General features: G+C 41.8%; 13 protein-coding genes across 13 annotated transcripts; 6 read left to right on the forward strand and 7 right to left on the reverse strand.

The window, feature by feature from the left end:
- Nucleotides 1-870: 870 nt before the first annotated feature.
- SS1G_01503 (hypothetical protein) lies at nucleotides 871-3,695 on the forward strand (the record flags this gene model as incomplete). Its single annotated transcript, XM_001597259.1, has 4 exons — nucleotides 871-980; nucleotides 1,381-1,710; nucleotides 1,886-2,209; nucleotides 2,261-3,695. The coding sequence occupies 4 exons, from the start codon at nucleotides 871-873 to the stop codon at nucleotides 3,693-3,695; spliced, it is 2,199 nt and encodes a 732-aa protein (XP_001597309.1).
- Nucleotides 3,696-4,693: 998 nt separating this feature from the next.
- Nucleotides 4,694-6,162, forward strand: SS1G_01504 (predicted protein; the record flags this gene model as incomplete). The annotated part of the gene is made up of 5 exons (XM_001597260.1): nucleotides 4,694-4,893; nucleotides 4,974-5,157; nucleotides 5,496-5,733; nucleotides 5,791-6,074; nucleotides 6,127-6,162. The coding sequence occupies 5 exons, from the start codon at nucleotides 4,694-4,696 to the stop codon at nucleotides 6,160-6,162; spliced, it is 942 nt and encodes a 313-aa protein (XP_001597310.1).
- A 1,600-nt stretch (nucleotides 6,163-7,762) lies between these two features.
- SS1G_01505 (hypothetical protein) lies at nucleotides 7,763-9,664 on the reverse strand (the record flags this gene model as incomplete). The annotated part of the gene is made up of 4 exons (XM_001597261.1): nucleotides 7,763-7,969; nucleotides 8,235-8,273; nucleotides 8,406-9,028; nucleotides 9,094-9,664. 4 exons carry the CDS (start codon nucleotides 9,662-9,664, stop codon nucleotides 7,763-7,765), a joined length of 1,440 nt encoding a protein of 479 aa, XP_001597311.1.
- Nucleotides 9,665-12,109: 2,445 nt separating this feature from the next.
- On the forward strand, nucleotides 12,110-12,576 carry SS1G_01506 (predicted protein; the record flags this gene model as incomplete). Its single annotated transcript, XM_001597262.1, has 2 exons — nucleotides 12,110-12,197; nucleotides 12,386-12,576. The coding sequence occupies 2 exons, from the start codon at nucleotides 12,110-12,112 to the stop codon at nucleotides 12,574-12,576; spliced, it is 279 nt and encodes a 92-aa protein (XP_001597312.1).
- A 1,271-nt stretch (nucleotides 12,577-13,847) lies between these two features.
- SS1G_01507 (predicted protein) lies at nucleotides 13,848-14,476 on the forward strand (the record flags this gene model as incomplete). Its single annotated transcript, XM_001597263.1, has 2 exons — nucleotides 13,848-13,959; nucleotides 14,190-14,476. The coding sequence occupies 2 exons, from the start codon at nucleotides 13,848-13,850 to the stop codon at nucleotides 14,474-14,476; spliced, it is 399 nt and encodes a 132-aa protein (XP_001597313.1).
- Nucleotides 14,477-14,864: 388 nt separating this feature from the next.
- On the reverse strand, nucleotides 14,865-16,300 carry SS1G_01508 (predicted protein; the record flags this gene model as incomplete). The annotated part of the gene is made up of 5 exons (XM_001597264.1): nucleotides 14,865-14,961; nucleotides 15,729-15,750; nucleotides 15,913-16,030; nucleotides 16,065-16,077; nucleotides 16,275-16,300. The coding sequence occupies 5 exons, from the start codon at nucleotides 16,298-16,300 to the stop codon at nucleotides 14,865-14,867; spliced, it is 276 nt and encodes a 91-aa protein (XP_001597314.1).
- A 170-nt stretch (nucleotides 16,301-16,470) lies between these two features.
- SS1G_01509 (hypothetical protein) lies at nucleotides 16,471-17,655 on the reverse strand (the record flags this gene model as incomplete). The annotated part of the gene is made up of 1 exon (XM_001597265.1): nucleotides 16,471-17,655. The coding sequence occupies one exon, from the start codon at nucleotides 17,653-17,655 to the stop codon at nucleotides 16,471-16,473; it is 1,185 nt and encodes a 394-aa protein (XP_001597315.1).
- Nucleotides 17,656-18,733: 1,078 nt separating this feature from the next.
- SS1G_01510 (predicted protein) lies at nucleotides 18,734-19,250 on the reverse strand (the record flags this gene model as incomplete). The annotated part of the gene is made up of 3 exons (XM_001597266.1): nucleotides 18,734-18,855; nucleotides 19,016-19,110; nucleotides 19,162-19,250. 3 exons carry the CDS (start codon nucleotides 19,248-19,250, stop codon nucleotides 18,734-18,736), a joined length of 306 nt encoding a protein of 101 aa, XP_001597316.1.
- A 363-nt stretch (nucleotides 19,251-19,613) lies between these two features.
- Nucleotides 19,614-19,793, reverse strand: SS1G_01511 (predicted protein; the record flags this gene model as incomplete). The annotated part of the gene is made up of 1 exon (XM_001597267.1): nucleotides 19,614-19,793. One exon carries the CDS (start codon nucleotides 19,791-19,793, stop codon nucleotides 19,614-19,616), a length of 180 nt encoding a protein of 59 aa, XP_001597317.1.
- A 348-nt stretch (nucleotides 19,794-20,141) lies between these two features.
- On the forward strand, nucleotides 20,142-20,351 carry SS1G_01512 (predicted protein; the record flags this gene model as incomplete). The annotated part of the gene is made up of 1 exon (XM_001597268.1): nucleotides 20,142-20,351. One exon carries the CDS (start codon nucleotides 20,142-20,144, stop codon nucleotides 20,349-20,351), a length of 210 nt encoding a protein of 69 aa, XP_001597318.1.
- Nucleotides 20,352-21,429: 1,078 nt separating this feature from the next.
- On the reverse strand, nucleotides 21,430-22,507 carry SS1G_01513 (hypothetical protein; the record flags this gene model as incomplete). Its single annotated transcript, XM_001597269.1, has 2 exons — nucleotides 21,430-22,281; nucleotides 22,331-22,507. The coding sequence occupies 2 exons, from the start codon at nucleotides 22,505-22,507 to the stop codon at nucleotides 21,430-21,432; spliced, it is 1,029 nt and encodes a 342-aa protein (XP_001597319.1).
- Nucleotides 22,508-23,361: 854 nt separating this feature from the next.
- On the forward strand, nucleotides 23,362-23,523 carry SS1G_01514 (predicted protein; the record flags this gene model as incomplete). Its single annotated transcript, XM_001597270.1, has 1 exon — nucleotides 23,362-23,523. The coding sequence occupies one exon, from the start codon at nucleotides 23,362-23,364 to the stop codon at nucleotides 23,521-23,523; it is 162 nt and encodes a 53-aa protein (XP_001597320.1).
- Nucleotides 23,524-23,958: 435 nt separating this feature from the next.
- Nucleotides 23,959-24,264, reverse strand: SS1G_01515 (predicted protein; the record flags this gene model as incomplete). Its single annotated transcript, XM_001597271.1, has 1 exon — nucleotides 23,959-24,264. The coding sequence occupies one exon, from the start codon at nucleotides 24,262-24,264 to the stop codon at nucleotides 23,959-23,961; it is 306 nt and encodes a 101-aa protein (XP_001597321.1).
- Nucleotides 24,265-24,857: the final 593 nt, after the last annotated feature.

The following is a 24,857-nucleotide window of genomic DNA, read 5'->3' on the forward strand; positions in this document are numbered from 1 at the left end:
ATTATACTGGTGCGCGCGGATCCATCTGAGTGGTAGGATTCGCTATCCGGATATCGCTTTCATCACGCGCAACTTGGGACATCGCATTACGGCCAACAACTGGATGTACACAGAATATGAACGGATCGAGGGAGTTTCAGGCATTGAAGGTATGGTGTTCGGTGCTAGGGATTAGGTTATTAGTGCATGATATACGAGATAGACATATGGGCGATATATAATAAATTAGCTTCACTGTTTTCGATCCGAGAACTTCCCGGGTTAACATCATTCCGAGGCTAGTAAAATTTTGTTTCAGGCATCTACTCAAGCATAGGAAATTACACTAGTCATTACCACTATCCTCGTGATGACTCCGAGATGCCATTAGGCCTTTTAAACTGCACAATTGTGATTAGATACAAGCGAGAGGTTAAACGGTAGCTAAACGAGCCTAAGATGACATGAAAAATTCGACATCTAAAAACAATCAAAAGAGAATCTGGAGTTGAGTTAAGTGTAGTGAATAGGCACTAGGCCTTTTTGAAGATGTGTAACAACGAGAATCCAGGACTAATTAGACAACGTTTGTGAAGAGATCAGATGGGACTCAATTAGACCTTTTTTGCCATACCATGGGGATATTCAATATATTAGACTAGGTACTAAGCCACAGTGTTATCGTTTGCGCGTAATAACGCGGCGGGCCTCTTACTAGTAGCCAATCGAAAGTCATGTGTTTACTTCGATGAGGCTTATCTATGCAAGTCAGATTCATATATATCTCAGAAACGATACACGAATTTTCAGTCAAAAGATTCCATATTGGTACGTTCAAACATAGCCGACTCCTTGATTGTTCTTTGCTTCTTCATTGAGATTTTGACCAACATGAGCTTCGGTTTCGGAATAGGGGACATCCTCGCTGTGATTGAGCTTGCCAAAAATTTACGAAAGGACTTTATCAATGCACCCAGACAATTCCAGGATATTTCTACCGAGTATGTAGTTCTAAGCTCAAGTCAAATGATAATGCCTTATCAAATTTTGTAGGGTTAGAAGTCTTTCCATTGTGCTTCAGGATATCGAGGACGGGCTATCAGTGCCAGACCTCAACACCAAACAAACAAATGAACTAAAAGAAATTGTTTATGGTTGTCGAGATGTTCTTGAAAAGCTACAACGGGTATTGAGCACATATGGCGAAATAATGTCGGATTCTAGAGGCGTGGGAAACAAGGTGAAGAGAATTTGGAAAAGACTTCAATAGGAACCGGAGGATATCAAGGAGCTTCAAAGTCGTATTGCATCAAATGTTACCCTGTTGAATACGTTTCAAGGGAAAATTTCAAGGTAAGTTTATCTCTCCATGTAGACTTTTCGACTAAGACTCTTTTTTAGCAAGATATTGAACGACATAAAAACGAACGCAGGTCAATTTTATGAGCGACAGGATATTAGAGAACTTAATATCGAATCTTCAAAAATTATTGATTGGCTCACTCCAATCAATTATGCTCCTCAACAGCAGGACTATATTAATCAGAGACAACCAGGAACAGGAGAGTGGCTTCTAGACTCGCCCGAATTCAGACAATGGGTAGAGTCGGACGTGCAGAGATTATTTTGCCCAGGCATTCCTGGCGCTGGAAAGACAATGCTTACATCAATTGTAGTTGAGGAACTTACGAATCGCTTTGGAAACGATAAAAGTGTTGGTATTGCATATTTGTATTGCAACTTTAGACGTCATCACGAGCAGAAGGTTGATGATTTAATGTCAAGTCTTCTCAAGCAATTAGCTGCAAGCCAATCTTCTCTACCAGACGAAATTATAAATCTATACAATGAACACAGAAACGCGCGGACACACCCGTCACCAAGAGAGGTTTCTAAAACTTTCCAGTCTGTCGCTGCTCGCTATTCCAAAATTCTCATCATTGTGGATGCGCTTGATGAATATTCAATGGCCGATGGCAGCCGAGAGAGGTTTCTATCGGAACTTTTCAATCATCGAAAAACACACCAAATTAGCCCTTTCGTGGCTTCAAGATATGTTCCTGAAATTAGAAACAAGTTTAATGACTCTCATGTTGGAAATTCGAGCAAGCGATCAAGATGTGAAGAGATATTTAGATGGTCATATTTCGCAACTACCTGGATATGTGCTTCGGAACTCGGAGCTACAAGATGGGATCAAGAGTCATATTATTAAAGCGGTGGATGGAATGTGTGTAGTTCCTACAAACCAGTGAACAATGCTTATTTCTATTACTTTTAGGTTTTTGCTTGCACGACTACACCTTCAATCCTTAAGAGGCAAAAAATCTCCAAAGGCCATCCAGCAGGCTTTGAAAAGTCTCCCAACTGGATCCAATGCGTACGACTATGCATACAAAGACGCTATGGAGAGAATTGGAGGTCAACTTGAAGATGAAAGGGAGCTTGCCAAGCAGGTCCTTTCGTGGATTACCTGTGCAAGAAGGCCTCTCACAACGACAGAACTTCAAGAAGCTCTTGCAGTGGAGATATATGAGCCAGAGCTTGATAAAGAAAACTTTTCGGAAATCAATGCAATGATTTCGGTGTGTGCTGGGCTGGTGATTGTGGATGATGAAAGTGATGTTGTCCGCCTAGTTCATTATACGACACAGGAATACTTTGAGAGGACACAAGGCGATTGGTTTCCGGATGCAGAGGACTATATCACGACAACCTGCATCACCTATCTTTCATTTGACAGTCTTGAAAACTGCTTTTGTGAAATGGACAGAGGGATTATGGGTCGAATAAACTGGAGGTTTATGGATCAAGTACAATCATATGAATTGTTTAGTTACGCCGCGGATAATTGGAGGCACCATGCTCGTAAGGCCTCACTTTCGGATCAAACGTCAACATTATACCAGTCAATTGTAAGATTTCTGGAAAGCGAAGCCAAGGTCAATGCGTCATGGCAAGGATTGTCAGCAGTGCTGGATCATTGGGTAGAATGGGATCCTCCTGTGGAAATCACAGCAATGCATTTAGTAGCATACTTTGGGATCGACACTACTGTAAAATTCCTGCTTGATATGGGGGAGGTAGACCCGGATGCAAATCATGAGCCAGAAAATGACAATTCAAATGCAGATGAACATGAAGACGATATTTGGCACACGGATCGAAAAGGCGCCCTTGCTCGTACTCCACTTTCGTATGCTGCTGAGAATGGGCATACCATGGTGGTTAAGCTCTTGCTTGACACAGACAAAGTCGATATCAATTCGGGGATTCATGAGCGTCGTCCGACGCCACTCTCGTATGCTATCATTGAACGGCATGAGGCAGTAGTAAAGCTCCTGCTTGACACAGGCAAGGTCGAAATCGATCAGTACAATAGCGTCGATGGTCAAACTCCATTATCATACGCTGCAAAGCATGGATATGAATCAATAGTCAAACTATTGCTCGATACAGGCAAGCTTACAGTCGATTGTCATGATATTCTTGACAAAACGCCATTCTCATATGCTGCTGAGAATGGACATGAATCAATAGTCAGGCTCTTGTTCAACACGGGAAAAGTCAGTGTTGATCTACAGGATTTTTTCAACCTTCAAGCACCACTTTTATATGCTGCTGAGTATGGGCACGAAGCAATAGTTAAGTTTTTGCTCGAAACAGTTAAGGCTCAAATCGATTTGCCTGATCGCGATGGCCAAACACTACTCTGATGGGCTGTTAGAAATGGGCATGAAGCAGTTGCCAAGCTGTTAGTCAAGCATGACGCTAGCGTAAATGTTGTTTCTATAGATGGCCAAACACCACTTTGGTGGGCTGTTAAAGATGGGCACGAAGGGATAGCCAACCTGCTAGTTAAGCAGGGCGCCAGTGAAGATACTGTTTCTAAAGGTGATTCGTCAGATGATTCGACAGATGATTCAGCAGATGAATCAACAGATGAATCAATAGGTGGACTCAATACAGTCGATGGGTTGTTAACTGTACCCTTTTGGGAAAAATTAATCTAAACTAAAAATAACAAATTAATAAAATTACAATTTAGAAATTAAATATTAAATATTAATAATTAAGAGAAGAAAATTTATAATGATTAGTAATTAATTACAAAACTTATAAACATGTCTTTAATTATTTTTGTTTAATTTGAATTCCTTTAATACTTTAAAATTACAAAAGTGAAATTCTGGTGTTTATAAATTATTTAAATATTATAAACGCTTCGACATTATAGAATCCTATATATGTTGATTTATTACTTTTTAAAGTGGTCTTTTTATCTTGCAACTTATCTTGAGTGCCTTGCTTGCCCAAGGCGGAACCGCTTACAACCACCACGGTACAACCGCCGCGATAAGTGAGTTCAGTACGGTCATTCCAGCACTACCGTATCGCAGCATTACAGCAATACGGAACTACAGCACTACAGTACCACGGTACAACTGCCGCGGTCAGTAAATTCAGTACGGTCACCCCAGCACTACCGTATTACGGCATTACAGCACTACGGCTTCATGATATTCGGCTATATATATAAAGTGCACACCCTCCATGTTTACTTTCTTTCTACAAATAAGTTTTTACAAACTCTTTGGAAAACATATCGAAACTTCCTTACATACCATACAAGAAAGTCGCACATATCAACACAAGCAATTCAGTTAAGCTCACTTGACTATTCCTGCCTTTTCAAACCTCTAGACTAGCCAATATGTCTAGCAAACCCCAGACGAACGTTGGTGTTCTGCCTAGCCAGAACTTTCAGAAACCTCTTACTCCACGTGCTCGCGCAGAAGCATCTCGTAGACTTTGCACACAGGGACAAGAGGGCAAAACATCCCAGAATGTCAATCTCGTTCTCAAGGAGATGTCAATCGGTGTCAAGGCACCTACCTTGACCCCAAAAGTTAGGTACGTCCGAAACCTATATTCAAACTCTGCCTCGCTATTTCTCTTGATTTACATTGACACAGATACTAAAACCATATTAGAGAGTCACTTAAGGAATTTACTCTCTTTCCAGATCTTCCCACCGAGCTGAGGATTAAGGTTTGGGCATTAGCAGATCGATCCGAATCACGCATCTTTGAGCTAGTATTCCACCCTCTCACGAAAGAGAGCCACCACATCTTCAAAGTTTCAAAGCAAACCAACCGTGTTCCAGCAATTATGGAAGTAAATAGAGAGTCACGTGCAGAGGGAGAACGAATTTTTGAAAAGAGAATTTTCTGCAACTGAGCGATGTTTGTGGCCTTTCCACTTTAGATGATAGGAAGAAGATTCTGTGCACGTGGTTCAATGCCGACCTCGATACCATCTATTTTGGGGAGAGCACATGCATCAGAACGGTTGTCGACTTTTTCCATATGTTTGGAAAAACTAGACTCCCTAGGATAGCCATGCTATGCACTGAGAATATTCACGCAAAATGCGACTGGGACAATGTCAACCCCCTTGTCCTTGCGGCACGTCAGGGTGCCAAGTTTATTCGTGGTGGCTGCACAAATATTCAGGCTCTTCATGGGATACCGGAAGGAATTGCATCGAATGATATGGTACCAGGCTCATCTAGCACCAGAGAAGTCTTCATTGTGGTTAAGTCAGAATGTGCCCAATATGCTGCAGGAGCAATGCCGAATACACTCAGCTTTCGACCTGCTCTCCACGAAGGTCTAAGGTGGGATGATAGGAGAGTGAGATACAATTGGACAATGAACATCGATTGCATCAATCGTGGCTTCGATATCGGATGTGGGCCAAATCGATGGACGAAGAGAAAATGCCCTGACTTTTAATTTGTTTCTCTAGCTCCTGAAATTAAAACTGGTAAAGGTCATAACCTCAAACATGACGGAATGATGGTTTCCATTCACGATATTCAAAAGCTGGTTGCAGATGGTGGAAAATTCATTGATGATCTGAAAACTCGTACTGGCGTTGACATTCATTTCCCGAAAGACCTATGGGAATACCAATACTCAGCCGTAGGCATGGGCTCGCAATCCACAAGTATGATTGAATTTGAAATCGGCTTGTACAATGGTACTCATGAAGCAATTAAAAAATGCAAGGAAGAGATCCAGGCAAGATGTGTAAGTATACCAACTGAAGCATCCATCTTAATTTCTGCTGACTTTTCTTTAGCTTGTTCCATGGCACGAGATCCCCAAGGATAATTGATCATGAATAAGGACGAGACGCTATTCATTAGATATTTTGGGATAGTATCGTTTCTTTTGGGGGTTAAGGAATCTTCATCAATGCCGTTTTTTGCTATAAGCTCGGGTAAGAATGTGCCCAAGAGAAAGTTGCAAGTTTCCATACAATAGGTTGCGAATTGAGACCTATGTAAACAGAAATAATATAAATTACGTTAATTTAATCAATGAACTAACAAAATCTTGATCAAAAACATAATAAAAATGTGAAATATATTTGGTTTTCTAGCACTAAGAAATCTCTGTACATGCGTTGACAAGAAATCATCAATTGAGGGGACCAGAAATATGGATTCGTCATAATTAGACAGCATTCTATCCATTTTTTCAATCACCTGAACACCTCAACACACCATCAAGCATTGCTGAACAAGATTTGTTGATATCCTATCCCCTACAAAACTATTCTCAATCACACTGATTGATGCTTGAGAGGAACGCGAGGAGGGTCCTCTAGTCTTACCATAGAAATGCTATCAAACATACTTCTTACTCTGATATACCTGAACAACAGGGGCTAGTGCAAAAAAAAAGACTTTCATACTTAGAATTATATTTCGCTATGATCGAGGCACCAAGTTCTAATGCTTCAGTTTCTTCATTCGCTGATCCAAAGAAGATCATTGCCGTTCCCATCTTTAACTATCTCCCCTGAAATAGCGCGTCTTACTATCAAACCATTTCCTCCACTTAGACCAGTCAAATTGTCAGCGAATTCCTATAAATGACTTCCTGATTGTACTACTTCTTTATTGTGTATAAATCTTTCAAAAACAATCAACTAATGAAAACTTGTGAAATATGCCATTGCATCATGATCAGCTATCAGTTACACAATTTTCATTTACAGACCATACAGTGACATGATCAATCATAGAGCATATCACAATGTCATGTTAATCTTGCACACTTATGTTTGACTATGAGTAAGAAACCAGAATATTAATGATAGAAATTCCGTCGGAGTAATGTACTCAGGGCTAACATAGGATTTTCATTCTTTTTTTTTTAAATTAAAAAAGATTGAACCACCCTTCCCCATTTCTCATTTCTTATATCCATACCTATAAATCTCACCAAAACACATACATTCCATCATTCAACAGTAAATATCATCTCTATCTCAACAAATCCAAAAATCTAAAACATCACACCCCTCTCCCTCTTTCCTCCCCCTACCCCATCAACCACCCATATACCAACACAGCCCTTACATATTAATCTCACATTCCAACCTCCAATCCCAAACCATAGTATACTAGAATATACCCCCCCAACTCCCACCCACTCCACAAAAAACAAGAAAACACCATAAAAAAATACAAAAAATAAAAAAACAAGAGTAAGTTATACAAAACCTCGCTAAACGACTTGCTAAATATCAAGTACCAAGTTCGCATCGCAAGGTTATTAGTATTACATATAGGGCCAGAAAAATAGAGAAATTAATTTATTTACATAACGGTACCGAAGAGGGTATTGAGCAATGAGAAGACTAGGGAAGAAATTAAGGAGGAATTGGTTGTCGATGAATTGTTTTAAATATGGAAGATTGTTGCTAGCTAGGCATATAGCTTGTAGATTTTGAGTCCTATAGTCGTGGCACTAATCGCCAGGGGGTTGGCAAAGCTCGTGGTGGATGTAAGAATGACGGCTATCGTGGTCGTGGCGATCATGGCGGACGTGGCGGACGCGGTTGATAGACTTATCGAGTGTAGAACGGGTTGATATGTCGTGAAGGTTTCAGGGTTAAGGGTATCCCAATAATTCTGTAGTGTTGTTAGCTTGTTACGAAAATAAGTTGTTTGAAGGGCTCAGTGATTAATGCGAACAATGTCGTAGAATATTTTTAGAAATGTATAATCGATTCATTTTTTAATGCTAGTTTGAGGAGTGTGAAGTGAACTCACCTAAATTGTCATTTATCCCACCGTTCACTGACTATAGATAGACACATCGCATCAAACCAAATTGGGTGCCGAGCATGTAACAATGAAGTGTATTCCTATCCATCCATCTATACCTAAATTATACAAGGCTTATTGAACGCCGAATTCTTTCTATATCCAACATCTATACATATCTGATAAATATTACCACGTTCTTTTATAATCCATCCAATCCGCAAATTGCCTACAACAATCAAATCAGTCATCAACACACCAGAAGTACAACAGCAAGCCAACCCAAAAAGAACAAACTTACTATTCTCCTCTCCCTAAAATCTTTATACAACCCATCCCAAATATCCCTAGCTCTACAATCATCTCCCTCCTCCACAGGAACACATTTTGGAGCCCAAACCGTCCATTCCAAATTATTCAATTTCCACGGTTTCCTCATGGGCCAATCACTAAAATGCACGAATTTCGACTTTTTAAATACACTCTCTGGATCCCATATATCCATCTCATGACCTTTTCCCCAAAACCCACTATGCTTCGTGATAGGTCTGCGGAATTCTCCTGTGAGGAGTGCATATATTTGATGATCTAGTAATCCGCAAGAATCTTTCTGTTCGGTGAAGGCGGAGTTGATAATATCCATGTCGTAGGTACCTAAACCCGCTTTTTTGAATTCTACTTGCAGTCGTTCAAATGCGCTTGTTGAGGGTTTGATGAGCATTATGTGGGATGCGAGTTGTGGGATACCTTGGGCATCTAACCAATATGCTCTCGGAGCGAGGATTTGTGTTGAGTTTGACATTGGAGCTACAAATAATTCGTCCATGGGATGACGTATAGTAGAATCAGAATCCAGGACGAGAAGTTTCTCGTATGAGGTTTGGTTGAATGCTATGAGTTTAGTATAACTCTCCGCCCATTCATCTATCATCCATTAGTATTTTCATGATCGTCATTTCTCGAAGCAGGGTAAGAGTAAATTTCATTACCAGCTGTAGCATGCCTATGCTGCAAAATTTCCACGTTTTCCAATTTTACTTTATATTTATCTCTCGCTTGAATCAACATCTTAGAAATAATTTCCATATCCGTTCCATGGACATCTTCAACCCATGCATCCTTCCATAATTGCGGATACAACAGTACCCTTTCAGCTTTACTCTGTAATCTTTGCAACGACTCGAATAACATTAATGCATTACATAAATGATCCTTCGACGTTGCATACGTAATATATGCGTATTTATCCCACTGGATACCCGTCTCCTCGCCAGTTAAGGGTTCTACAACAACAGGAGCTTGCTTTAGACATGCAGGAGTTTTATACTGAACGTTCAGTTCCTTCGCTTTTCGTGTTCCACGTGGAAGAAGAAAAAGTATGAAGAGTCCACAAATGAAAATAGGTATCGCTGTTCGTACAGGTCTCGACCGAAGAATTTGTGCAATACTTGGTTTGGCTACTTTAGATGGTGGTGGTTCATCGATATCGAAATTGATGATTGGTAAATATGGTGAATTCTGAAGAAAATCTGGTAGATCAAGCGGTGCTCGATGTGACATATTGATTCACACTTCGAGTGTCCAAATATGAAGAAATACAGTATTCAAAATGGAGAAAACGTTTATCACGTGATTTTCAACAAAATCTGATGACTTGCGAGTCTGAACCAAAAAGACGTGTTGTATCTAAGACTATTAGCATAATGTTCCTCCATGAGAGTGAAAGTAATACATACACACAAAGAATAAAATCAAAACGCCGATTTAAATGCCCATAGTATTAATGCTTAGAAGATGGCCAACTATCATGAAGTATGGAAGCCCGGTATCTATCACAATGGTGATAACCAGCAAAAACGTAATGCCGCAATGAAGAACAATCCCTTCAATAAAAAATGTACCCCACTAAACACATCAACATCGAAGCGTACACCAGTAAAATCCCAATAGGTCTAGAAGGTTGACAGAATATCTATCGGAGAAATGAAAGGGATGCGTCAAATGCTTGTTGGCTGTGGGGTGGTAATTTTCGGACATTGATGATTACTAAGCTTGACGCTTGGTCTTCTTGAGGATAGGGGTATCACGGGACTACGACGGCATTATTGGATTCAAGATGGCGCCGAATTTCCGTCAAAGTGATTAGAATTAAAGGATGCGGGTGCTTGGACAGAGGGTTTAGGGGTGCTCTAAGACTTTACAGGAGAGTTTACTGTTGCACTGCTATGGGATCGTCGAGGCGGTGGCGAATGCGTCAGTTTGCGCTGATTTTTTTTGTTTCTGTTTCGCATCGCAATGGTGCTTCGTGAGGAATAAAACTTGAAGTTATTCACTACGGAGTTGTGTATATCACCACTCATCAACGTCCTAGTCTACAGAGTATATTTAAAGCTCTAATCCCATTCCACCCCAACGTAAATTCGAAGCACGTTTGCACTTCCCGCATTCAACCTGATCTCCCCTACCCTATACACCACCCGATCTTTGTATTCAATACTAAACCCCCTTAACTCCTGCACCAACCTCGTAAATATATATCACAACTCATCAATACCAAGTTCCTCCCGCACACATCCTAGTGTCACTACAAGATATAGATTTTCCGCCACGCCAACATAGTTCATCATTTATAGAGAGATTCTCGATCGGGACCTGGAATCTGGTTGATGAAACACTGTTAAACATCGTCAAGTGATACCACAATAGTATCTACCTGTATCAAGAAGAGCCATGCGAGCTCTAGTTTCTGCCAACTTCCCCGTCTCCTGAATTCAGCACCACGAAGGGGTTTTCTCTTTAGTCCACATTTATCGCACCCGGACTGCCCACCCCAATCCCTTAATATCATCATCAGAACTGAGATTGCTGATTTGCTTGTGTATTCATAAAAAACATTCTCCGCTGCATCTTGTATAATGAACTCTCATGCACTTACATGAACAGCTCATGTATCATAGTACAGAAACTGCATCCTTCTCAGTAGGTGCCATCTATTGCAAACCATGAAGAGAAAATCGGTTTTATCAGCAAAAAATAGGGTGCAAATACCTTTTATTTGACGATTTTCCGGGCAAGTCGTGGAATAATGGTGAAAATTGTTTGAAATAACCACCAGTGACACTAGACTGGCGGACTAGTCGTGTATTTATACTCCGTGTTAACTTATAGGCAGCGGAGAATATCTGGGACATTAGTAAATTTGGATGTCTCGTCTGAGGTAGGTGTCGTTCGTTATGATAGATAGAAGTTGGCACTATCCCAATAAGCGACCACCGAATGAGATGGAATTTTAGTCAATATCCCCAGAGTGATAGACCTGGTATTGGAGAGAACACATCTTGGTCAAGAAGGCCTTGAATCGGATGTATCTGAATACACTGGTATTCGGATTCTGAATGTATGCCGAGAGTATAACCCCCTTTAACAAAGGACCACACACATCGGAAATGACCGTAAGATATCACAAGTCATAGCAAAAACACCAAATCCCATACACCGGATCCTCAAAGCCTAATCTCGCCAAATCAAACAAAAAAAGAGGCAGAATGCTCGAACCAATATCAAAAAGAACAAATGTTGCACATCTAAAATTTCCGGATTCCGACAAAATACCATAATCGGCATCTTTGAACAAAATCCCATTGTCCAGGACCGACAAAGATAAAATTCGATGTCACCAATTCGAAACATTGTCTTGAAACCGACCTAGCGCCTACTCCGAAAAGTATAAAGAAAAATGCTTTTTTTTGTTGCTTATCGTAAAATCGAACTGTATTTTCGCCGATGTTCTAGCTGTGGTGTGTATGTAAACTGGACTTGTGAGTTTCAAATCGAGGCGAGAGCCAAGAAGTGGATAGAATTGGATGATGCTGTCGCTTTCAGGGAAGAAAGGATTGGGTATTTTGGATATAGTTACAGGAATGAAAACATAATCTATTCCGCATGGAAATCTTTGTATTCCGGAGAAAATTCACGAAAAACTGTTGAATGAAGAAATACCATATCATGCCAACAGTGGCGTTGTGGTGGAAATTCCGTGACAGCGGAATATGGCCCCAAAAAATACCTTTCGTTCTCCAATCTCGGAAAAAGTGTAAGGTTATATTTTTTAGTTAGGAAACAAATCCACCTATAAACAACATTCAAAAAATCCAATATGATATTTGTTGCGTATCTACAATTTTCTCGATTCCGTGAATATCTGCCGAAAAAGGGTTTGCGGAAAATCTATGAAGAGTTTGTTGTCAAAAATCAGGTGAAATATCAGCAGATAAAATTTAGCTGGTGCTGATGTTGGTGGCGGAACAACGCAAAACTTGCTCTTGGACAAAACATCGTGGCAAGCCCAGCCTCGAATCCAACATATACCCACACTTACTATATGGCGTGAAACTCCTTCCGATCATAACCCTTTTGTTGCACATCTTAAAACCGCCACATTCCGCAGCATCCATCAAGATGTGTCGGGATAAATCCTAGATGAGGAGGATGGATGTGTGTTGACGGAGTACCGTGTTGGTGGAGTTGTTGGATGACAGTGGAACGGGATTTCGGAATTTTAGGAAAGAGGGAATCTAGGCCTCTCGATGCAAAGCGCACCTATAAGATTATGTCTATTGGAAGTTTTGTTGCATATCATAAAAATAAGAATTCCGAGTCCGACTACGAAATTTCCGCAATGCGCGCGATTTCATGGTAGAGGAAGTGGTGTTGTGTGTGTTTACTCCGTGGATTTTGGTATTGAAGACCAAATGATTCCGGAATTTGATAATCAATATCCGCCCGCACAGGCTGCTTGGAGTGTAGGATCCATTCTTTGCTCACTTGGTCCCATCTTTTCAAATATTCCACATTTTGTCCTCCACTGATTATTAAACTGAGAGTCGTCGGATAGAATGTAAAACTAACAAACATTATACGGAAAGTATCGAGTCACTCGATACGAGTGAAACTAGTAAATTTTGTAACGGAAGAATATTTCCGTAGACGGACAACATGTAATACATTTTCCATATCATTAATGATCATTAAAATCTAAACACGCTCTAATTCTTTTGTTGCTTATCTTCAACAAATCCGAAATCCGAAGACGAGGTGGTTTAATTGTCAAGAATCTTTGCGCGTTGTTGAAGCGGCGAATACAGATAGAATTAACTCCGAAAATTCATCGGCCCCTTCATCTCGCCAATCCATCCTCACCAACACAACCACATTACTCCGTATGAACGGCGATAGTCTACTCTAAGCACCGAAATCTTTCAAATGTTGCACATCTAATATCGCCGAATTTCAAAGCGACGCCGATGAATACATTCTTTTCGATGAACTATTCCTTGGCACCTGACCAATTCCATGAAAACCTACATCTTTACCTCCGAAATCCATAATCTACAAATCCATACTCCATACAAGTAAAACAAATCGGTATATCGGAAGAATCGGCGCTCGCTCTAATCCCGTCGGTCTTGAAAACATGGTGGTGACATTACTCCGACTGACATATACCATGAACATGATTGGAGAAACTAGAAATTACAAAGACTTTTGTTGCAAATCTATTATATCCGAGTTGAACCAATCTTGAATATTGGATATTGAGTAATTTAGCCTGTACCTAACTATTGGTATTAGTTTGTGATATCCCTGTGGTACGCTGTGGTGCCAGCACTTTTTCCTCCGCACAGGGTATTTTGCGCTGATCTACAGGCCCAAAGCGCTGGGGTGCATGAACAGAAGCTTCGTAATGGCCGAAGATGCGCGAGGTTTCAGTAATATCCGCGATGACTTCTTCCTACCGATGAGATTGACCTCCTCGCCTCCAACCTTCACCAACACATTCATAGAACAAAAACACCGTAAGTAGTCAAGCTCATCCAATCATCCAAGACTCCAAAGGAATTGTTGCACATCTGTTTAAACTCCGAGATCCGTTACTTCCAGTATTGTCCGATATCAATTTTGTTTTATTTTACTATTTCTCATTATTGCTGTCTAATATGATTGATTTGGTCTAATCAATTTAACCGCTCCTTATGTAACACCCGTACCGCACACTGCTTACCATCCTCCATACTGAATCTCAAAGCAACTCGGTGCTCGCTTAATGCAATCTCCACGACACAAGCTCCGAACCGTACTTCCTTCATCAGCAAACCTTCATTGGACGACAACCATCCTCCTCTATCCTCCAATCCTCTTGTTGCACATCTATACAAACTCCGAAACGGTGGAAAACAACTCACACCTGCGTCGGAGACAAGAGTTCAAAAGTTCTCGCTCTACCACGCAACTCCGGAGAACGGAAAATCATATACATCGGAGACCGTAATGCTACATCGGTCTTCTTTTTCCTCTTCGGGAAAACCAAACTGATGGGTCCCCGAAACATCACGAACTATCGGGGTTAAATGTGCATTTTTATTGGATTGCAACAGGATGAAAATGTTTTGTTGCATATCTATATAAGTCCGAAGTTGTAATATTCGGGGACGGTTTTTTGCTCCGAGGTTTGTTGATGCATTTCTGATGTTGCCTTCGTTCTTCAGAACATTTCCTCCGCGGCAGAAGGACTAATCATCGGCTTTCACAAGAGCTAACCTTATTTCGCTCTGGGTAGCTCGATCACTAATCACGCCGCCGGTGATTAGATTCATCCGCAGAGCCGCATTCTTCTCTAATAACGCATTCTCTTCTACCGCTAGCGGATACATAAATGACCTGTTCGTCCCGCAAGTTCCTCATCTTCGAAATGTTGCACATCTCATAAATCCCGCAGCTCCGCCGCAATGCCGCGTAAAGTATTCTTTGAGAGCTGGTGCATCGAGATCTGTGGAGCTAGCCACTGAATTGCGGGGCGGCTATAGATTGATATCAATACAAATATAGAGCATATGGATATCCGTGACGTATCACTTGAGTTAAAGCACGAAGTTTACAACATGCAAGAGGTTATATGGCGGGACTTCATTGCACGCTGCTAAAAGCTCCGAGATTTCGGACGAATTCAATCTATTCAGCGATTAGATGCACCAGGGTAGGCACCGGGTAGTCTTTAGCCCAGTTGTCTACTCAAGTGTTCGGTTCGAGGAGCTTGCTAAAACTCCTTTCCGTCCAAGGAACCAAACACATTTCTCGCCGCTCTCCCAAGAATAATCGGGCAGATATGTGCCCGGAGAGAGAGCAGCTAGATATTGATCGCACATCCAAGCATCCGGAGATGTCGGATCTAGAATCTAGCCAAACTTTCTAAATATCAACATCAAGACACTAAAACATATCTATAGAGTAATAATTCGCAACATATAAGGTTCAAAAAAAGCAAACACCAGCAATGCCAAGCCAAAAAAAAAAGATAACCCCCGTGTCCGAGACTCAAACCCCAAATTTACCAATCAGAAGCAGAAAATTGAAAGTTTCAAAATCACAATCCATTTGTTGCACATCTAATAAATCCGAGATTTCGGATTTCCTAAACCTTTACTCGAGTATGCCATCGCTTATTATTTATTGTTTCCTTGTGTTCGTATGTGTATATCCGAACTGAACTTTATTTACCTAGGTACCTATCTAAGCTATACTCGCTTTCTGTAGCTAGCTGTAGGTCAACTGATGTAACTAAACTAACCTTATAATGTGATCATTATAACCTAAAATTAAATAGATTTCAAGGAAGATTTGTGAAAATATATGAAGGCACGGTAGATATAATATGATTATTATGATATAAAAGATATAATGTCTGTGGTGATCACGGCGGAGAAACGGAGAGATTGTATATCCCGGGTTATGGATTGAACTCCAGAGTGTACCAATCAAGAGGGGAAATTGAGGAGGAGAAAAATATCCTTCGTTTTGTTGCATCTCTTCTTCGTCCGAATTTTCGGCCTTTGATGATTTGTGTCGTTTGTGTGTGGGTGGAGTTGTATCCTGTGTAAAGTTTTTATCAGTTGGGAATACTCACGGATTCGTTTGTTCTTAGATCTTAGTTTGTGGGTTTGAGGATTTGTTTTTACGGTTCTTCTGTTCTTTTGTGGGATGATGGTAGGTTAGTGTTTTAGAGAATAGTTTTGGGTATGGATTCACGGCGTTGTAAGTTTATTGTCTTGCTAATGCTAGCTGATGTGGTGTTTAGGACCTAGATTATTTCTGTGAACTTTGTTACCCATCTTACGATTGTCCCATCGGGTTCAAAGCCATGGTTGAATGATAGCGAAAATTCAATCGCAGATCCTATATAGGCATTCTATCTCTATCTCATCTATATATATATAATCACTCTCTTTATTTCACGTCTCAACTAACCTTCAAAACCGACACAACCCCCGATCAACCCATCTCCCGCAACCCATCATCCATCGTCCATCCCTCTAGGCCCCCAACCACTCCCTCCTAACCACCTCCAATTCCTCCTTCAACCACTTCCCCTCCGCATCCTTCAAATCAATAGCATTATCAAACCCATGTTCCATCCCCACCCTCCAAACCCCCTTCACCCTGTCCTCACCAAATTTCTCCGCCCAAATATCAACCCACTCTTTCGTATCCTCCCATGGCACGGCCGAATCACCCATACCATGAAAAGCAAGATGATACGCACCTTTCCCCCCTTCAGGATCGCCCCCACCAAACTCCCCAACCACATCCTCCAACCAAAGCCCCTCTCCCCCGGCCCTCTCAAAAACCCCTGTCCACCTTCCCTTCTGCACCATCGCTATCGCAAGATCCAATCTCGCCGGCGGCTCCGCACTAACCACCACTTTTGAACCATCCCCCTTCTCAAACCCCTCAATATGGGCATCCAAAACCCCCTCATCTAACTGCGGCGCCCCAAACGGACTTCTAGTCTCACTAGCAACGGAATACCAATCCTTCCTAAGCAACGTCATAGGATACGAAGCAATAACCGCTTTACATCCTTTAAAAGCATTACCCCAGCTATTCCGTGGTAGAAGCGAACTCCTAATGGCCAAATAACCCCCAGCACTCTCCCCAAAAACCGCCACTTTTTCAAAATCCACATCTACACCCGCATCAAGCGACTTAAGATAAGCCAGCAAACCAGTGCTCTCGGAACCCGCAAACCACGCCCAGAAATCCCTCAGATCTTCTAGAATATCCTGACCCGTCGCTTCAGGCAAAAGTCTGTAATCGGGCATGATTAGGATCGCGGAGTTTTGGAGTGCAAAGTCGATACACCAGGGTGGAAGCCATTCGGTGTATAGTGCGGACCCGGAGACTAGGTAGCCTCCGTGGAAGCGGACGAGGACGGGGTATTTTCTACTTCCGGGTTGGGAATTTGAGGCAAGAGATTTGGGGATTAAGATGTGTGCGGGAATGTCAACACCATGAATGGTTTTATAAGGGGTGGTGTGAATGTTAAAAGGGGCGAGTTTGATGTCTGACATATTTGGATCTGGTGGATTAAATGCTATACACGGTTTTCCGTTTCGTGGTGATGTTTGTGATCTTTGACGATGATATTTTTCAAAATCGGGAATTTTTCGGGCAATTTGTGGGCTGCTTAGAAATTCGGGTATTTGTAATGAAGCCATATTGCCGTGCGGGCGGGCAATACAAGAGCATGAAGGTCAAAATCCACGGGAGATCATAAATTTGTCATATCGAGTTATCTGTGAGGTATTTTCTCATATTTGAACATCTCAAAGTACCATTCATTTCCTTCATATCTTCCCATGTAGCGATGATACAGCCAAAGTTGAACGAATAAATGTCAAGACTCGCAGGTACCGATGTCCATATTTATACCCACGCTTATACTCCCCCTGTAGCTAGTTGGAGGGGATTCAACGGCAAGGCCAATAACTTCTTTCCACTCGATCAACCAGTTCTGTCTGATTGACATTAAGCAAAGTCATTCTCCGGACTGACTGAATGGTTTCTATTGCACCACATTCAGGAGCTGTATTCTTTATTGTATAAAGACATGTTGCAAGCAAATCTTCGTCTTCCCATTCAAACCTTTTATCTACATATATGAATTCGAGTGGTAAGACAGCTTTACGACGGATAGAGCTTCGACCGCGGATAAGAATTATACTTTCAACCGCAGGAAAACACAACGCGATCTTGTAAAACGGGTTGACAGAAAGAGGACCTTCGAATGCCAACCGTTTGATCCTGAGAAAGTCGAAGGACAGGGGAGCATGTCGGCAACTCATTCTGTGACCAGTACAACGGGCACATTGTGAATACAGACCATCACGCTCCCAATCAAAATAAATCCTGGCTTCGCGTGGTTCTTCATTAGTAAGTGCATTCTCCATTATCGTGTTCAAGGTATGCTGGTCCAAAAAACACATCTCAGGATCTCTAGCGAATGACAAGTCATACCATATCAAAGCCATCTTCCTTGATTCTTGACAAGTATGAAGCATGGCTGGGATTGGCGCACCCGAGAAAAGTCCTGTGGTCCATCTAGATTCCCGAATCTTAATGTAACGTGCTTCAGGACGAGTAAAGTGCCAAATCTGATGGCGTAATTTTTGTGGAAGTTTTGAGAAGCGCAAGAATGTTGTTGGTATAACCGCAACCTCTATATAATCTTCTTCAGGGTCTGCTAGACCAAGGCCTGCTCAAGAAGTCAGTGGCAATCCCGGTAATAAATGGTTGTTAGAATGGAAAGCCTACAGTGTTTTTCAGGATCTGCTTGGCTTTCTCACTTCCCTGAGTCAATTGAGACCCGGATAATGGTACTGTGTCAGAATCTTCTTCTAGGTCGATTAGGCTACAGCCTGCTCAGAAAGTCAGTGACTATCTGTGTATCAAAGACCATGAGGGTAAAAGCATACAATCTACTGCATTGTTCTCCTCTCCAAGATCGAATGGGCTCGACACTACGTTAGAGGTCAACTGCCATTTCGAAACAAATGATCATTAAGATGAAGATCTTACAAGATTCCTTGACATTTTGCCAAGTTGAATCACTTTTTACAACTTTTTGGGTTTGTTGAGTCGCAGATAGAACTCCGGAAGTAAGCTCCTTCCTCCTAGAATAGACAAGTCAGATATATCGTGATTGGGACCAAAGGAAAACTTACTGTGCAGCCCTTATGTTCAAATAGCGGTCCAACATTTCATTCTTCATTGGTCCACTGTAGGAACTGACAGGGCCGCCATCTGGAACCATTTTATGTCGTGAATGAAAACAAAGATGGTTTGATTTGGAAAGAGGTATTGTACAGAATATCAAAGTTGAGGAAGATTCTTGAAAGTAGACCAAAGATGAAGTTGTGATGGTGCGCTAGCTTGATTAGGCAAACCTCATCCCAGGCATCCACGACAGCATTCTGCTTCGGAAGGAGCAACACGAGATTTTTTTACCGAATATGGTTCTACCAGACGCGATTGGAGTTACTTACTAAGCAAATGTTTTCAGTGTTTTCTTCTCTATCAGTCTTATGCTCCTCCATATGGAAGTTTTTGAAAGCTCATTGCCGGGAATATTCAAATGCATATGACGAGAAAGAAAGTATGTGAAGAATACGTGTGCTCAGGTGTCAAATAGAATCGAAGCAAACCCCAATCCAATCACCACCATATTTACCAAGATTCTTTCTCTCAATCGCAAGTTATCCAACTCCATCCTTAACCCAGCAGCGTCGATACTCAAGCAATCACCCTTATTACTGTATTGCTCATTTACTCGCTCCGCTTCGTTCTTGAACGCCATATATTGCTCTTCATTCTGAAGAAAACCAATACCGATTTAACAAAAGCTATAATAAGTCTACCCGTGGACCTAGAATACCATGAATTCCCTACTAGAGCTCTTACCTTTGTCTCCTTCGCTATATCCGTCAACTTTTCCCATTCTGCATATCCAGTTGTCGTCAAAATTCTTCTTCCAGTTGGTTCTCATGAATCCTAGTTTTCAAATCTTTTGGTTTGTCCAACAATATTTTATTAATCTCGGTGTCTGGTCTGATAGGCTTGGTGGCATCGTGCTGCTTGATACTTTTCACTGAAAGTTGGGTTGTAGCTGATTTGGACAAAGGTTGCTCAGGAGCAACTACTTTAGATGCAACACGAAGTGGGATATCCAAATTTACTGGCGCAGACAAATTGGACAGTTGATCGTGCTGAACTGGGGTTTGCTGCTGCTGCTGCTGTATGGAGGGCTCTTGCAGCTGAATTGGTTTCTGGTACTCAATCCCATGGTGGCCCTGCTCATCACAACACGCTTGGTATCCCCGTACCAAGCACCCCCTCCACCCTAGTAAATACCTAGTAACTTCACCATTTCTCACAACTGCACACTCAAATGTGTTATTATACAGTCCGCATCACATCCTAGCATACATTGGACACCTAAAAAAGTGTCTCCAAACCTCAAGATCGCATTGTTATCTAGCTTCCACCTCAGACAATGTCCCCGTCGTATTCGTCGCATCCCGCGCCATAGTTTCTGTCCGTCTAAAAAGTGTCTGACGTATGGAAGATCGTATATCCTTAACCACTAGGTGGAATTCGTTATGGGTAATAGGACCCCTCCTCTCCATGACAATTCATCAGCAACAACGAATATGCGTAGATTCCAAATATTAGATCCGTATTCATCCTTTCTTGAAGACATCCTTAGTATCTTGCATTGAAATCTGAGTAGACAATATATCTCCAAAGATGAAGAGAAACTCTAAAAGACCATTAAATATCAATATTCACACAAGTCCAAGGTATTAAAGCAGAACTTCCTATCCATGAATTACTGTACCCCGTGTACAATTTCCACGAGTTTGAGTTTGAATCCAAATCACAAAGTCAATCGCAAAATGATTGTACAAATATCAGTCACTTTACTCCGTACTCCTCCTACCTCGGAATGACATGACAGGTCCTACCTGACAAGATTCCGGATATGGAGAGTATCTCTTCCAGGTTGTCCTGAAAGCAACCTATTATTGTATGTAAAAAACTTCGGTCTATCTGTCACAAATATATCCCACGACCGGCTTCGCATATTTTGATGTATTGTAAAATATTCACAGGATATCTACTAGGGTCTCCTGAAAGTGATTTTCTTTTCGTAATTTACCTATGCTTGCACGTTGGGTGTATCTACTCTTGTCACTTGCTGTGATTATCGATGTCATTATCCAGTGTCTTTTCGATCTATCATCCAGACAAACTCCCTCTGGTGAATTTACCACAAACAACGGTACATTTCACTTGGTAGAAGCATGGATGCATCCAACGACTTTGTAGGCCCCAAAACTCATTACCATTGGCTCTCCTCAAGGAAACAGCAAACTTCGAAACGCAAAAAATTCCAATTTGCTAACTTATTTTATACAAGAAACAGGGTATCATCAATCTTCCCAAAGTCCCTCGGAATGGTACTCAAATTCCGCAGGTAAAGGAGCATCCCCCTGGAGATCATCATCTACATTGTTATCGACAAGTGGCCTCTGTTTCTCTCCAGCAACACTGGCGCTCGTACTTGGGCCCGAAGGTGCAGATATCGGTGATTTACCCAGAACATTGGTCATCCAAGCCGCCCACTCCCATGGTCTATCTTTATCTCCTGGTAAAGAATTGAAATATTCCCAACCCATAACACCACCAAATGTAGGGTATCTCGACTTCAGATTAAGCAGTACTTCTCGTAAAGTTTCAAACGGTACCCACCCATTACCATTCCCCGGATTGGTAACCATACCCACCACAACTTTATGTGCAGGCCATCCCCTCATCATCATCATATCATATCCAGCCGTCTTACTCATATCGCCCCATCCACAATAAAACTGCGTATTATACCACTCAATACTATTTCCCCTCATAACCTCCAAAGCCTCATAATTAAACCCACTCAAATTATGTTCGGGCCGTTCAGATATCAATGCTGCAGCCACAGGCGCGAGCGTAATGATAAATCCAGACCCGAAATCAGCTTTTAGTCGGTCAATCAATCGTATTATTCCAGCCAGAGTCATCTCCTCCTCAACGTCGAGATCTAAGCCATCGAGGCCACGCTCACGGATAAGGTTTCGTAAAGGACCGTAGTAAAGTTCGAATGTGGCTTCGTCTTGGTCGAGTCGAGTGAATGAACCTTTGGCTGCCCCACCAAGCATCCCCATTACTTTTATTCCAGTTGCTTGGAGGATGCGGAGTTCTGCCCACATGGTGGCGTAGCGCTCATGGTGAGGTACATGATCATTCTATTACTTGTTAGTATTGTTGTTTGTAGAGAGGATATGGCAGATGTACCAGAGTTATATTTCCCGGAGGATCATTGAGATGGATTGCTGCGACGTTTACGTGCGTTACCGCGATGTTTGGCTGGGTGATGATAGGTAATATTGAACATGGTCTGCCATCGGAATGATGTTGCGTCTGGTAGTATATGACGATTCGAGGAGTTGTAGGAATTGGAATTGGAGGCATTGAGGAGAGTCGTGGTGATTTGATTTGTTGGTGAGGGTTGATGATGGGTCAGGTCCCAGGAATTAGTGCGGGGACTAGCCTGGCGAGCCTGGAGCTCACCCCTGGTCGGATTTGACGTCGCCTCGTGTATTTCAGCATCTCAGTATCAACATCACCGTTGCACAAACGGCACAAATGATAACCACGGCCCTCATCTGTTAGTGTTTACATGATTTCACAATGGAGATGCACTTGAGATGTACTTGTCTACTTCAAGATCAGAGATTCGACTGCGAGAACAATTCACGTCCAACTTGGAGCCCTCGTCCGACTCCTCATCCCTATCCTCTATGAATGGTGATTTTGTGTCCAAACAAGGCTGTGAGCTTTGCCGATGTGGCGGAGTAATAACCATATGCATCATATGGTTTTATCAATCTTGAACGGTTCCCCATCTTGCCACCATTGTCATTGGTACGTAAGTGCCTCCATCATTACACAGATTGAAGCATAGCAAGGCTTTGTGTCCCACTAACTCACCTTGGAAGATTTTGAGTGGCTATGCAGTACGGAAGAGTACATTTTAGTCTAGTCATTTTAGCCATAAGATGCTGTTATGCTTCGAGCCAAGAGAGGATTGGTGGTTTCGGTCTGCGCCCGGCTCTTGCCTGCTTGCTCCATATCTCAGTCCTCAGTTTAAGTATCTTATTTTTTCTTGCCCTTCCAGTTTGGAATTAATCTGTTGTTCTGTATCTTCCTCCCATCAATCACCCACCAAAGCTATTTTATGTGTGTAGACTTTGTTGCATATTTCTCCTCAATGATCGAGCTTCATAAAGTTTTTCTTGTGATAATTTAATCGACTTGTTGTGAAAATGACGGGCCCATTTTCCGTAGCAAGCGGTGCAGTAGGAGTCATTTCCCTGGGCCTTCAAGTATCTCGAAGCCTAGTCAAGTGTTGTTCACAATACAAGAACTTCAACAAAGATATTATCACGTTCAAATTCAAGGCAGAGACTTTAAATGCTATTTTATAACAGCTTGGAGATAAGCTAAAGTCCTTGGAGCAGAAAAATTGACTCTACCTACCTCGGTTGTTGAAATGATCGAAAAATGCGAAGCCGGGTTACGAGGTCTTGACAAGGAACTTCAAAAACATGGTAGGGACACTATCTCGAATCGAATTGCATATCCTTTTACCAAGGAGTCTTTGACACTTGCAAATACAACCTTGGATAGCCTACAGAACATTCTTATGCTAGCCCTTCAGTCTTTCAACGTGTAGGTCATTCAAGATCATTTAGAAAAGGAAATTCAAATTGTTAATATTGAACAGAGACACCTACGAGCGTGTCATCGAATTTTCGCAAACGGCTTCGCAGCACAGTACAGAAACTAAGCAGATAATCGATTTCGTCGCCGCAACTATTGCCGCGAATGATGACAATACAGTATTGTACTAGTCTCCTGTCTTAAATGGTGTGTCTGATTGTTGTAGCAATTACGGCTTGATTCCATCCATGACTCAATTCGACAAATAGCCTTACTACACCAAGGAGCTCGCATAGAGCCCAAGCCATCCCAGAACAAAAATTTGTCTCCCAATCCCAAAAGACAACCTCGAAATAAAGTTTCTCGCTCTTCCACAATATTGGATAATTGTCCTTGCCGAAGATCAGAATACACATCTGAGCGGGATATAAGCTTCCGTAAGGGTTGCCCGATCCTTTCATCTTTATTCTGGCAACAACGGTCTGATCATCGACGCGACTGTCCATGGTATAAACCAGGGCGCCGAAGCGTCGTAGTCGGAGCCAAGTTTCTACCCTACAATGAGTTACTGAGATATTCAGTGGCCATCGCCTTGTCCATAACTAGGGGCGCAAATAGCTTTTCCATCAGCCCTCATCTGAATATGAGCTATGTAGTTTCTGATTATGCTCCATCCTTTGAAATATTTTTTGGCAAGAACCTACCGAAGTATAAGTCTTCGTTGTGAGCGTGTCGTGAAATGATTCATCTGAGGGGGGGAAACTCGATTTACTTGAATCTGGTTCAGCATTTTTGAATTGGCAGTTGAAAAAGCTTGGTCTCATGTTTGACCAAGGCAAAGCTGCCGCCAATGATGTCACAATTGATGGACTGACACTATTTGCTGTGAGTCCTTACGTTACCACATTTTTAACTACCATATTGACTTTCAAGGCCGCGAATCTTTGGTTGTGGTCCTGGATGAAAGATTACGTTGAGCGATATTATCATTCTCCTTTTCATCGTAGCGGACACACCTTTTCCGAGCTTCAGAAAGATCTACGTAATTTGGCCAATTTATATCGGAAAGTGATAAGCTTATTTAAATCTGCCGGGTGCA

This window comes from Sclerotinia sclerotiorum, genomic scaffold (genome assembly GCF_000146945.2).
Source record: "Sclerotinia sclerotiorum 1980 UF-70 scaffold_2 genomic scaffold, whole genome shotgun sequence".
NCBI classification, from domain to species: domain Eukaryota; kingdom Fungi; phylum Ascomycota; class Leotiomycetes; order Helotiales; family Sclerotiniaceae; genus Sclerotinia; species Sclerotinia sclerotiorum.